Source organism: Alligator mississippiensis, chromosome 1 (assembly GCF_030867095.1).
Source record: "Alligator mississippiensis isolate rAllMis1 chromosome 1, rAllMis1, whole genome shotgun sequence".
NCBI lineage: Eukaryota > Metazoa > Chordata > Crocodylia > Alligatoridae > Alligator > Alligator mississippiensis.
The window spans coordinates 401993134-402007514 of NC_081824.1; the positions used below are offsets into that span (position 1 = coordinate 401993134).

The 14381-nt window shown below is 39.1% G+C and overlaps 1 protein-coding gene across 3 annotated transcripts in view; it reads left to right on the forward strand.

Annotated features, from left to right (window-relative positions):
- DIAPH3 (diaphanous related formin 3) overlaps positions 1–14381 on the forward strand; it is a 487575-nt gene that overhangs the window by 83389 nt on the left and 389805 nt on the right. For all 3 annotated transcript variants that reach the window (XM_059723010.1, XM_019500535.2, XM_014608394.3), the window contains 4 exons: positions 6035–6109; positions 6197–6266; positions 11549–11685; positions 13149–13254. In XM_059723010.1, the coding sequence (XP_059578993.1) occupies positions 6035–6109; positions 6197–6266; positions 11549–11685; positions 13149–13254 (388 nt within the window). The remainder of the gene's footprint in view (positions 1–6034; positions 6110–6196; positions 6267–11548; positions 11686–13148; positions 13255–14381) is intronic.

Genomic DNA, 14381 nt, shown 5'->3' on the forward strand with positions numbered 1-14381 from the left:
TTCCTTTTTTTTTTTTTTTTTGGTTGTATTTTTTATATCTGTTGTTGGCTTCATCAGAATTAATGCCTTAGCCTTCCTAACTCTCTCTTCCTGGATGCCTGTGTGGATAATCTTGCACTCATCCTTGGGAACATGGTCACATTTTCACTTTTGTAAGTTTTTTTTTTTTAAGACTCAAGGTCATTGAAGAGTTTGCTGCCTGCCTCTTGTCACACTTCCTCTCTTTTTGTCACATCAGGGTTACCAGTTTTTGTTCACTTTATATGGTCTTTCTCAAAGTATAACCAGTTTTTCTGGACTTTTTTTCCTTCAGGACTTGCCTTTCATAGGGTTCTGCATACCAGTTCCCAGAGTTTATTAAAGTTTGCTTTTCTGAAGTTTGGCATCCTTTTATCCTACTGTTCTCCTTTCTTTTTCTTAAGATCTTGAACTCATCTTGAGTTATATCATAGTAGCTATTATGCATGTTGCCTTCCACCCTCAGGTTCTCACGCATGCCCTCCCTATTCTTGAGCAACAAATGAAAGAAGAGCTCCTTGCCCCTCCCCCTGCTCTTCTGTACATGCACACTCTTTACCATGTTTACTAAAGGATTAAACTCAGCATGCTCCAAAAAGCTATTGAACTGCCTCTATATGCTGTATTACAATGATTTCTGTTGTTCAGGTCCCCCATCAGTACTTGGAATTTGGAAACTTCAGTAAGTTCTTTGGTGGTGGGGAAGCCTGAACTCCTTTTGGGTGGCTCTGTAACAGACACTCACCATGATGGTTCCCTTCCTGCTATCCCTATAACATGACTGAGAGTTTGAACAGGTCTACCTGTTAAGAACAACAGCAGTCTCCCTATGCCTGAAGAAAGATAGGTGTGCCTGAAAGCTAGCAAAAAACTTTGCTCCAACTACTTGGTCTAATAAAAGAGATCCCATCTACCCAAAGAACCGTGCCTGCCAATAGGACTATCTCTCACTTCCATATGGCACTTTAGAACAAGTGTATATCTCTCCTTCTTTAACAAATTATACCTATGCCAATCATGGAAATTAGCTCACCAAATCTATAATGTATGTTAAAAAAAAAAATTAACAATTCATGCTGGAGGGGGGGCAATTAGATTTCTCAGAAGTAACAAAACATAGTTGTTGTTAGAGAGTGAATTATAAATGCCACTTTATAAATTTGCGAAGTCCAAGGGCACGTTTTAACCTGTGGTTAGAATACACTTGTTTGTGTTTATACCATTTTCCACCAGTATTGTGTGCTTCTTACTTATTCACGTGTGCATCTTATCTATTCAGGCTACAAGCTCTTTGTGGTAGAATTTACCTACTGTATATTTGGGCAGTGCATAGCACAATTGGCAGAGCCAACCTGAGCAAGGTGTGGGGCCCAGGACACCCTCACCCCAATACCATACATCATGGATGTGAAGAAGCTGCTGCCGGCATTGACGGCGGGGGGGCGGGTGGGGGATGGTGGGCGACCACACTGAGTCGCTGTGGCTGCTCCGCCCGGCTCCGCAGGGCCCCCCCGAAGCGCAGGGCCCGAGGCGGTCACCTCGATTCACATCCCCCTAGGGACAGCCCTGACCATTTGACTTCAATTTGTTGGTCCTCAGACTAGTGTACTCAGTTTAATAAGATAGTTTCTTGATGAGAGCATTTGAAACATACCATGATTATGCAACAAAAGTAGAGAATATTTGTATGTACTATAGTCTTGTCATCCGTGAATGCTATTTACGCTTAACCTATTTTGAAAGGCTTGTGGTGAATTGTACTGACAAGCACAAAATAAATAATGGTAGCTGATTTTACTTCCTGAAGAATTATCACCTATAGGTCAGTTGACAATTTTCTTCTTTTTTTTTCCCCCCACTGCTGGTGAAAGAATAGTACTTTTTGCAATAAACTGTGCATTTTAATAAAGTTTTGTCAGGACCTGGAGCTAACCTAATCAATTTTGCTTGACTTTGATTTTTTTTTTTCTCTGCATGGTATAATCACATTTTGCTTAATGATTGGAAAATGTGTAGATACTGAATTTATATTAAAATTGAAATATTGAACCAAGTTGCTTAAAACGTAGAAAAAATATCACAACAAAATTTTAAGTGTACATAGACTCTGGTTAAATAGCTAAAGATTAGTTAGTTTGGAGGAAGATTCCTAATCAGTTGCTTAATCTAGTCCTTTTGTTGAATTATAAATCCATTTATCTATAAGTATTAAAGGTGGATAAGGTGTACAAGCAAAAGATGTTGCATGTGATGCTATTCATTTCTGTTTGTCTGGAATTGCGAGGTGATTACTTATGGGGTGGTGATATGGGAAATAATTGGAGAAGTGTGTTTTGTGCTTTGTTGAACTCAGTAACCCCTTAAGTTTGATTGCTAGTTATATAAAGTGATTCTGTTCAGCTGCATTTCAAGGTCTTGAGTGTTCTTTTTTCTCTGGTGAACCTCTTAATTGGTGGTTTCTGTTGGAGGAGAGAAAGGGGCTTTAAGCTCATTGATTACTTCTACACATTCCCACAGCAAGTGCACACTTATTGCTAATTATTTTTCTGCTGGTTTTGTAAATAAAATGGACAAGCCCTTTTTTTGTTCTAGAGTTATCCATGATGTCTCCAATTTAGTGAATTGAAAAAAATGGTCATAGTAACTTCACTTTGTAAAAATTGGTAAACTTAACCTTTCAACTGTCATAATAAAACCCTGTTTTAGCATCTCAATTTTGGCTTAGGAATGTGATCAGGTCTGAAAATAAACAGGCGTAGTCTGAAGGTAAAGGAGACTGGACAGACATGTTGCTGGGATCATTTGATCTCAGCAGTATTCCTGCCCAGAGCAGGGCGGGGTGGACTCAGTGATCTTTTGAGGTCCCTTTCACCCCTTAATTTCTATGATTCTATGAATACTTGTGGATTTTTTCAAAGGTTAGCAAATAGTTCTTGAGCTGGTCATTAATTTTAAATTGTTATTTGAATCTGCCTTGCATGGTTTTACCTGCATCTAAAACTAATTTCTGCTATCATATTTCCCATGCATTTAACCCTCTACCTGAAAACACTTGTGTGACTTCAGGTGAAGAAACTGCTAATAATTAGGAAAATATAACTTTTTATTTTAATTGGGTATAATGTTTAGGTCTAGTCATTTAGTGGTGTTCTCCCTGGTGTTGTTTATTGACTGGTTGCGAGTGAGAGAGGCTATTCCTTTTATTGTAGTTTATACTTGAAGACCTGCATATTAAAAAAGTTAAAGTCCTGTAATTATAATTTGTTTTATAGTAACATGCATTTAAATAATAAAATCACAGGCTACATTTTTGGTAATTTTTTAAAAGAAAAATTTGCAGCATTTTTGTAAGTCCATTGACATTTTATTGGAGTAGTACCAAAGGTTGCCAAAGGGCTGTTATGCTGATTTATTATTGTTAATTTGACCTAAAGAGTTTCAGAGTTTGAAGGCAGGCACACTGTACCACAGATCAGAAACATTGGTTTATTTGATACAAATGAAATTAAAGCTGTGTGAAATAACTATGCATTTTTGAAATACTACAGTATGCTTACAAAATCATGAAACATAGACAGCTGTTATAACCACTGAGAAGCTTGTCCAGGCTTCTTCCATTGTCAGCTGGAATTAAGGTGTATATTAGTTCTCGGATATTGATTCTGCTGTGTGGGGGGGCTGTATGTCTTGGCTTGCCTTTTCACTTTTGTCTCATGGAACTTGCAGACAACTTGTGCAACTAACCATAAAAGATAATGGTTCAAAAACAATGTTTAGGGTCAAGGTTGATTATACATTGGAGTGATGAGCAAGACCATTAAAAGCTCAGAAAAATGGCAGGGGCGGTTTGGGAGCAAGGTGTCAGACTGTTTTCCCTGCCTCTGTTTTCCCTGTTGCAGTTGTGGGGAAGACCTTCAAACAAACCAACATATAATTTTCTGTGTATAGTATCTAGTTACTGAGAGGTTATCTTAAATTTCAAAACCTGGGATTCAGGTAAATGAGGTACTTCATAGTGATGCTGGTGGTGGTGATGGGACAACATGACTTAACTATCCAGTGACACTTACTGGTTCAGAATATTTTATCCTTGTGCATTGTTGGGAAGCTTTAAATTGTTAAATCCTAACTTTCAGATCTCTCAAGCACCTGCATCTTAATTTCATTTTTCACTGGAGTTGTGGGTGCCTAGCACTTCTGGAAATTGGATTCCAAGAGTGCAGTGCTTTGTATAGAAATCTTTTCTAGGTGTTTAATAAATAGTGCATCCTTTATGGCTGTTACTGTCTCATGAGCAATTGAAATGTGTGACAAATGCCCAAGATGTCAAATCTTGTGCATTATGCTCAAATTATAATTGGTTTTTACTATAAAAATTATATTTCCTTATCTTTAAAAAAAAATGACCTGATGCTAGAATTATTCAGTTAAATAGGATAGTATTAAAAGATGGCAATGGGGCTGAAATGCAGTGAGCTGAAGTTATGCAGATACTGATCTTTGTTATGATGTTAGCAATAAACAAAACCATAGGAAGTACTATTGTATTATGCAGTTAAATGAATTATGCACTTATCTTTCCCATATATATTATAAATGGGGCTTTTCTTTAACTTGACCATGTCTAAGGACTGATTTGTTTCCAACTATTTGAAGGGAAATTAGAATTAAGCTAGTACAGAAAAACCAGCATTTTAAAATTATTTTTGTATTTACTTTAAGTATTGTAGATATTGTGATAAACTTACTTCTCCCTTAAATATGACTTGCATTTTAATTTAACTTTTTGTGACTTGAAGTATTAAGTGAATTGAATTGGTTGGCTTCAATTCAACACATGCTTCTAGGATTTAGGAATAGTAGAACCTATCCTCTCACATGCATGTGTTTTATTTGAAGATTAGAAGAGATAAATGAGCCTTCTTTCTTTTTCAGTTCCCAATTAATTCCTTACATTTGAAGTTATTGTGGTATACGAGCTGAATAACTTAGATTGAAGAAAATACTCCTTGTGACTTGCTGTCCAAAGCATTTTTTGGAGTTTAACACACACTTAACTGTATTCTTAATTTTTGTAATTTATATTAGGAATATTGTAAATGATGCTTTAGTATCCCAGCAAATATTGGTACTAGCTGCTTAACCAATGACTTGTACTGGTTCATTTGTCTCCTCTCTCCCTCCCCTCCCCTCCCCTCCCCCCACCCGTAAAACTTTGAAAACGATTACGAACTGCTTGAATATTGTGTTTACCTGAATCCAAGGGGACTTCAAATTCAATATGACTCTCACCATCAGTACATAGATTCTAGACATGGGAAATTTTTATAAATTTGTTATCATTTTCCATGTATAGGGGCACAGAACACATGGTTATGCCAGCCTCTGCTTGGCCACACAGCAGCTGTTGCAGGGGCAACCACTCCAGCTGGGTTCCAGAGCCATGGCTGGAGCCACTGCTGCTGCTACTGCTGCTGCATGGTTCAAGTATTAAATGTAATATTGTGCTTCTAATTCTTTTTCTTGTGAAAGAAATGGTCTCTCATCACTTTAGCGAATTATTAAACTGGCACTCGGAAATATATGTATGGATTCAGGGTTCAGCTAATTAAGTTGTCACATGAAAAAACTTGCCATGATCAATAGAAGTTGACCATTCTATGCAACTTGCATAATGTACCAGTGTATGTATGAAAGTTTGTTGAAATTCTGATTTATAGAAGCTTTGTAAAATCTTTTTATAATTATTTACTTGTTTTTGAAAGGATAAATGGACTGGTTTCAAATTCCAAAGAAGATATCATACTAAAATTCTTGGGTTAATCAGCTTTCATTTTAGACCAAAAAAAATATGGAATGAGTAGAATTACTGAGGATTTTAGCTAAGTTTGGGGTTTATTTGTTTTGATTCAGATCTTCTAATAAGAGTACTTCAACTTCGATTATTTTATACTGTCTGCTTGTAAAATATCCTTCTAAAAAAATAAAAAAAAAATTTTTTTTTTCTCCCTTCCAGCTGGGTTGAAAACTTTGGACATGAAGGACTTGGGTTGTTGCTAGATGTACTGGAAAGATTGGTTGAAGCAAAACGGTAAGGATGCTTTATAATTAAAATTGTCAGGGTGGTTGTTTTTACTATTCCTAATTGGTAATAACTGAAATTTTTGTATCAATTCAGTCAGGACAAAGTTGTGAAGAGATGTCAGCATAAGGTCATACAGTGTTTGAAGGCCTTCATGAATAATAAGGTATGTGATTTCAAGGTTATATTTGAGTTTGTTATATTATGATTTAGATAACTGGGTTGCTAAGGTTTAACTGGAATTACTTTAATTATGTAAATTACTTTTAAATATAGTATCTAAAGGAAATTGATGTGTGTTATTTATATGCAAAAGAAAAAATGTTCAGTTACATTTGGTATTTTATCTTGGCAACTTGGCATACTGAATAAGTTTGGTGTTTCTTATTGCTTGAGTGGCAAGTTTTTAACCTGGAAAATATTATTTTAGTAGCTAAGGACAGATTACCCCTAACCCTCACAGAAGAGGAGGGTGTATAGTGAAGGCATTAGGAGCCCTAAGCCAGCTGCTTTAGATAATACTCTCTCTTAAGCCCACTTTTCAGTTTCACTTTTGCATAGCAAAACTAGGCATCCTATCAAACAAGTATCTGCAGTTTTTGGGCTCCACATTTTAAAAAGAACATGGGACAGTTAAGAGAGGGTCCAGAGGTGGGCAACAAAAATGATAAAGAGCTCGGAAACAAAGTCAAATTGTGGTAAGTCTGAAGGAGGTAGGCACGGTTCACCTTGCAGAAAAGGTGCTTAAGAGGGGAGATGATAGATAGCAATCTTCAAATATTTGAAAGAATACCATAAAGGGGGAAAATCTCCTCTTGCTGCAGAGAGGAGGACGTGGACTAATGGCTTGAAGTTGCAGCAAAGTATTATTTAGATTGGATATGAGGAAAACTTCTTTGCTCCCAGAACAGCGAGGCAGTGGAATAGACTGCCTAGGGAAGTTGTGGACTTGCCATCACTGGAAGTGTTTAGGAAGATGTTGGACAACCACTGTTCTGGGGTGATGTAGGTCTCCTCCTACGCCTGTGTCCTACTATGGTTACCCCTTCTTCTGAGCTTTGATTGCTCCACGGGGCTGGAAGGAAACTCAACCCCTCTACCCCTGCTGTCAGGTTTTTAGCCTTCCTCAGGCATTGGATGTTGGCTGCAGCCAAGGCTGGGGATTTTGACTGGGGTGTGCTAGTGTTTCTGCTGGGACTTGCACCCAAAAGTTTGTGGCTAGAGGGTCTTGCACCACTGCTCAGGGTCAGACTGAATGTCATATTTGGAGTCGGGAAGGAATTTTAACCCATGTCAGATTAGTATGGGCTATGTGGAGGAGTGGGGTGGGGGTTGCCTTCATCTGTATCAGTGGGGTGTGGCATTCTTCCTGGGATCTCTTAAGTATATGTTAACAACCTTTTACTGAAGTAGAATGTTGGCTGCTGTGGTCCCTCTGCTTTACCTGTGTCAGGCTAGGGTGTTATGTCTTGTGTCAGGGTTGACTGTGCATTTTTGCTAAAGAGGTTAGACAATAGATTTGTATAGGATGACATGGATAGGGATAATTTTACCTCTGGCAGGAGGTTGGACTGGATGACCTCTGGAGGTCCTTTCCAGCTCTACTTCTTTATGCACTATGTTATGGAAAGGAAACCAGGTGGTAGCACCAACTGGTGATTTGTTAATTATGCCAACTCTGAAACTTAAAACATATCTTATTGAACAACATGACATTTACAGATATATAAATGATACACCTAAATGCATCTTGTTTTTAGCTATGAAGATGGATAAAACTGTATGGGGAAATATTTGCATAAGTGTAAGCGCTATTCTCAAAAATTTAATCATTACATCTCTATGCTTCATCATGCTGATTTTTCAGTCCTGTGACATATCTGTGTAGGGTTGAATACAGAAGAACCTGGATACTTTGAAGGGTTAGGTTCCTTTAGTCACATCTGAAATTGAAGGGTTATTACATAACTGGGAGTTTACCAAGTGACAGCAAACATCTGTAACAATCACTGAGATGCTGTAGATGTTTGTTTGCAGTTTTTATTTCAAAGACGCTTCTCTGATCAGCTATATGGAACAGTTTCATAGTTTTGTAGTTGATAGGGTCAGAAGGGACCTAAGCAGATCATCAAGTCCGATCCCCTGCCATGGGCAGGAAATAATGCTGGGGTCAAACGACCCCGGCTAGGTGATTATTTAGCCTCTTTTTGAAGACCCCCAGGGTAGGAGCTGCCCTGAATCCTAGCCGCCCTGAATCTACTCTGTCAACTTACGGCCGTTATTCCTTGTTACTCTCGGTAGTGCTCAGGGGAACAAGGACTCTCCCAGAACCTGCTGGTCCCCCCTGACCAGTTTGTAGATGGCCACCAGATCCCCTTTCAGCCTTCTCTTGTGGAGGCTGAACAGGTTCAGGTCCCGTAGCCTCCGCTTGTAGGGTCTGCCTTGTTGCCCCCTGATCATGTGAGTGGCCCTCCTCTGGCCCCTCTCAATGCTGTCCACATCCCTCCTGAAGTGCAGCACCCAGAACTGGACACAGTACTCCAACTGCGGCCTGACCAGTGTCGCATAGAGGGGGAGGATCACCTCCTTGGACCTACTCATGATGCATCTGTGGATGCATGACAAGGTGCGGTTAGCCTTCCTGACTGCGTCCCCACATTGGCAGCCCATGCTCATTTTGGAATCAATAATGACTACAAGATCCTTTTCTGCCTCTGCTGATGAGAAGGGATTTCCCCAGCCTGTAGATATACTGCTGGTTCTTCCTTCCCAGGTGCATTACCTTGCACTTGTCAGTATTGAAACCCATCCTGTTCTCGTTCGCCCACTCCTGTAACCTGTCCAGATCTAGTTGCAGCCTGTCCCTCTCCTCCAGCATGCCCCCTTCTCTCCACATCTTATGTCATCTGCGAATTTGAACAAGGTGCTTTTCACCCCCTCGTCCAAGTCGCTGATGAAGATGTTGAACAGTGTGGACCCGAGGACTGAGCCCTGGGGGACCCCGCTGCCCACATCCCTCCAGGTCGAAAAAGACCTGTCCACCTCCACTCTCTGGGTGCAGCTCTCCAGCCAATTTGCGATCCATCTGACTGTGTAGGCATCAATACCACAGTCGCCTAATTTTTTAATGAGAATGGGGTGAGAGACAGTGTCGAAGGCCTTTCTAAAGTCCAGAAAGACTGTGTCCACTGTGACACCCGTGTCTAAGGATTTTGTGACCTGGTCATAGAAGGCCACCAGGTTGGTCTGAGAGGACCTGCCTCGAATGAACCCATGTTGGTTGCCCCTAAGCATGATCTCTCCTGCTGGTCCCTCGCAGATGTGCTCCTGGGTAATTTTCTCAAAGAGCTTCCCCAAGACTGATGCTTTTTGAGCATCAGTTGATCAGGAAAGCAGTGCCCTTTGAAGTGGAAGTCATACTTAAGTGGCCTGTCCTTAATTTTGAAATCTACTGTGAATTAAGTGGGTTAAAATCCGCTTCAATGTGAATAATCTGAGCTCTACTATACTACTGTTTTCAATTACTTCAGCTATTCTTCACAAGGATGTCACTTAGCAGAATTTAATTGTTCAGACTCTGACCACAGGAAGCACTAGTATAAGAGAGATTATTGTAAGATACAAATATCTGCATCTTTGACCAGTTTTGTCTAAGCTACATGCAACAATTAGCATGGAGATTGGTAACAATTAGTAGGGATAAGTGATTGAAAATCATTTAAATTGTGTCCTTGGCACCTATCTCTGTTCCTGATGCTCTCATGTTACTTTCTAATGCATCTGTTCTACAGTAGACTTAATAGGAAACAGAATTTTCATTGCCAACAGGGAGTCTTATCAGTAGTCTCTTACCTCCCTTGGTGGTTTGCCCAAGGGCACAGCACATCCCAATCATTGTTCTTTGAGGGGGGGAAAGGGAATTCTTTTTTTTTCCCTCTATCTCCTCAAAATCCTCTGTTATTGCCAATGTGCACATACCACTGCGGAAAATGACACCTGTTAACCACTCACTCAGTGATTTCTTCATCTTTTGTAAATATTAAAATTGTGTGAAACATTCAACACATTATACACGTGTGTACATTTTTTTTTTTCTTGATAGGCACATGTTGTATTTTCTTGCATACAACACTGCCCTCTTCCCCTCTCCCTAATAAAACGTCCATCTTATTTTTTGGAAGGCAGAACTCTGGAAAAAAAATCTTTTTTTTCTGAGTCACAGCTGACAGTTGAGAGAAAGTAAGTCTTCCTGGGAACATAGAGTGTCTGAGAAGTGTGGCACAAGGAAGTTCCTGGCACTTGCTGCTTCACCCAGACTGTCTCTTAGGATGCCACACTTCCTGGTCACTGTCATACAAGATTATGTCCCTGACTCTTGCAGAAGCAATAGCAAGGTTGTTGATTCTTTTCAATAAGTAGTTCTTCACATACCATATTTACTTAAATACAAGATGAGGCGTGGCGAAAAAAGCCCTTTGTCTTATCACATACAAGGAAATCACACAATACATTTTGTCATTGAACTGCTGTCAGAAGCAGCATGTGCTCAGCAGTGGAAACCAGCTATGAAGCTGATTAAATGCAGCCAACACCGTGCATGACTGCGAAACACATAGGTTGCCATCAGCATGTTTGCCCAATGTGGGCTATCACAAAAATAGATTAGTGCAGCTCATCTGAATAAGACATATGGTAGAGCCCATTAAGCGCAGTCCCCCTCACTGATGAGTCTTTTTCAAGTCATGGTGAGCCACTACATTGAATATATTTTGACTTCCCCTTTAATCCCACAAACTTTAATGATGGCTTGTGATGGGTTGTGCAGTTCTAAAACATCTACACAGTCTTAGCTTCAGTTTGATATTTTTATTAACATCTGGTAAATTGACAAGTTACTGAATCATAAGTGTTATAATTAAATATGCTGTATTCAAGACCTTTTATTTTGATTCTTAATCTATTATCTGTGTAGTAGAATTTGATTTACCTGGAGAAGAAAAGCTCTAGCATCCTATTAGTAAAAGTAAACAGGAATGTGAGTCTTGGGTCCTGGCATACAATGCACTTAAGATGTGATTAATCAGTTAATCATGTTTTAAGCTGTAACCTGCCCCCACATTAAATAAATGAATGAATGGTGTCATAAAATGAGGAAGAAGCCACAAACTTATTCCACAAAAAATGCATAATAATTTTGTTGTTGGTTCCTCTGATGCCATTAATTGAACATGTGGCTAGGTATACCCTGTGGCTGGGAGCCCTGTTAGCTGATTTGTCTTTTCTTTAAATGTCTGTTTCCAAAAGTAGAGTTTACAGATGGAAGTTGCCACATGGTACCTATTCCCTTATACTAATAGCTGATTTTTATCCACATTTTCCATCTGCCAGCAGATTGAAATTTTATTTGATTATGTGATTTAACTGGACTATCATTTACTATTTCTTTAGTATGGACTGGAAAGAATTATGGGAGAAGAAAGGAGCCTGTCATTGCTGACCAAAGCAATTGACCCCAAGCAAACTAACATGATGACTGATATTGTTAAACTCTTATCTGCAATATGTATTGTTGGAGAGGAAAACATGTAAGTGATATTTAATTGGAATTAGTAAAATAGTGTTCTCATTTACAAGCTAGAATTGTGTGTAGATTTTTGTCTAAGTATAACTAAAGTCAAAACCTTTAGTTTTTGGGTAGTCATAATTTATGATTTTAATACTTAGAGCAAAAATAAATATTTTCATCACTTTTCCTGTTTTTAAAAACCTTCCAAAAATTTACTATGTTTGTTTAAATAACAGTTATAATGTATTTTTTTTTTATATCTGGCAGATATGCAGTAATAATGCTTAAATGTTGCCAAAACTAAGTTAAAATTTCCTTGGGTTTTTTTTCTTTACATGTTGTGGTAAGGCATGCACCTTAAGCAAGTTCACACATGACACCAAGCTTCAGGGAGTAGTAGATACACTGGAGGGTAGGGCTAGGATTCAGAGCGACGTAGACAAATTGGAGGATTGGGCCAAAAGGAATCTCATGAAGTTCAACAAAGACAAGTGAAAAGTCCTGCAATTAGGCCAAAAGAATCTCGTCTTACACCAGTACACTCTGAGGACCATCTGGCTAAGCAGCAGCTCTGCAGAAAAGGACCTGGGGGTTACAGTGGACAATAAGATGAGTATGAGTTAACAGTGTGCCCTTGTTGCATACTGGGCTGCGTTAGTAGCAGTGTTGCCAGCAGATCATGGGAAGTAATTATTTCCCTCTATTCTGCAGTGGTGAAGCTACATCTGGAGTACTGTGTTCAGTTTTGGGCCTCCCACTACACACAAGATGTGGACAAGTTGGTGAGAGTCCAGCAATGAAAATGGGCACATGACTTCTGAAGAGAGGCTGAGGGAACTGAGCTTATTTAGTTTGGTGAAGAGAAGACTAAAGGAGGATTTGATAGCAGCCTTTAACTACATGAAGGCTGGTTCAAAAGAGGATGGAGATAGACTGTTTTCAGTGGTGGCAGATGACAAAACAAGGAACAATGGTTTCAAGTTGCAGCAAGGGAGGTTTAGATTGGACCTTAAGAAGAACTTTTTTTCTTGAAGGGTGGTGAAGCACTGGAACAGGTTACCTAGAGAGATGGTAGAATCTCTTCCATCCTTGGAGGTTTTTAAGTCCTGGCTTGACAAAGCCCTGGCTGGAATGATCTGGTTGGGGGCAGTTCTGTTTTGAGGGAGTTGGCCAAGATGACCTCCTGTGGTCCCTTCAGACCCTAACTTCCTATGGTCTTATGATTTTCTATGATATATAGAACAGAGACACGCACTGTTTTCAGGATTGTTTTGTGTTGAAAATATATTCTGTTAATAGAAAAAGGCCCAGTTTTGACTTAAAGCATTCATTAGTAAGAACTCATAAATAAATAATTAACATAATTTCATAAATTTCTGATACTAGTACTTAATTTTCAAAACCTGTTTTAGCTGTGCAACTCTAAAATACTTGTTTATAATTCATGTCTCTTAAATGGAACTATCTGTTAACTTCCTGTAGCCTCGAAAAAATTTTAGATGCTGTAACAACAGCAGCAGAAGAAAAGAATCTTGAAAGATTCTCTCCCATTGTAGAAGGCCTTCGGGATAACTCCGTTCAGCTGCAAGTAAGTATTTTTTTGTGCAGAGAATTTCTTCATCAAACAAAAATAAGAATGAAGTATTATTCTTTAGAATAAAATGGGGCTCTTTCAAAATTAGGTAAGATTGAAGTAATTTCTCAGTTGCAAGGTTTATTGCAGAGCCAGTTTTAACAGATGCATGTCTCAAACGCTTAATTTATGTTCATGTTGATTTTTTCCATTTACCTTAAATGAGTGTAAAATACATACATAACACATTTTGTACTCAAACTCCCCTGTGTGAATCTTAGCCTTTAATTTATGAGACCATATTAAGGCTAAGGAATTAGAAACAAAACTGCTATTAAAAAATAAAAAGAAAGAACTTTTGTTAGTAGCAAGCTTGGATAAGCAAATAATCTAGCACTGATATCTGTTTGGCTTTAAAATTCCAAGTTTAGGATAATGAGCTGAAAAAAATGTGTACTCATTTATAAACTGCTTGAACAGAACATGCAACTTTACTGGAGCATCATCATTTGTCATTATAGTACGTTCTGAATGTCCTAAAAATAATGATAGTAGAGGGGATAAACATTAACTTATGTGTTTTTGTATAATTAAGTAGTTACTCTTAAATATTTGAAATACGTGTTTGTCATAAACAAGGTATAGTGACTCTGAATGGCAGGGGACAATTACTACAGAGCAATAGATTTTAAGGCTTGCAGGTCTTATTATGAGCCCATGGTTCTGTTTTCCTTTATAATATCACATGCATTTAATTTTTTCATTAAGAATCTAATTTCTGTTTCTAATTTCTTTAAAGCAGCTCTGGATGCTTTAGAGCAATGTTTCTCAACCTTTTTGTGCTTGAGCCCTGCCCCTACCTCCAGTCCCACAGTGTGTGGGGCAGGGGGAGGGGTGCAGTGAGGCAGGGGTCATTCCCCTCAGGCCACCTGTACTGTCACCCCCCCACTGGGAAGAGGTGAAGGCAGTGCAGCCCCCCTGGTCTGTTACGTTGCGCTGCTGGAGGTGTGGCTGGTGCGGGGGTCCTGGTGGCAGCAACGTGTTTCATTGCCCCACTTGGCCTTCCTCTGCCAGCTCCCACCTGTTGGGCCTTGGAGGCAGTTCCTGTCAGGCCAGGTTGAAGCCCTATACTGTTGCCCATG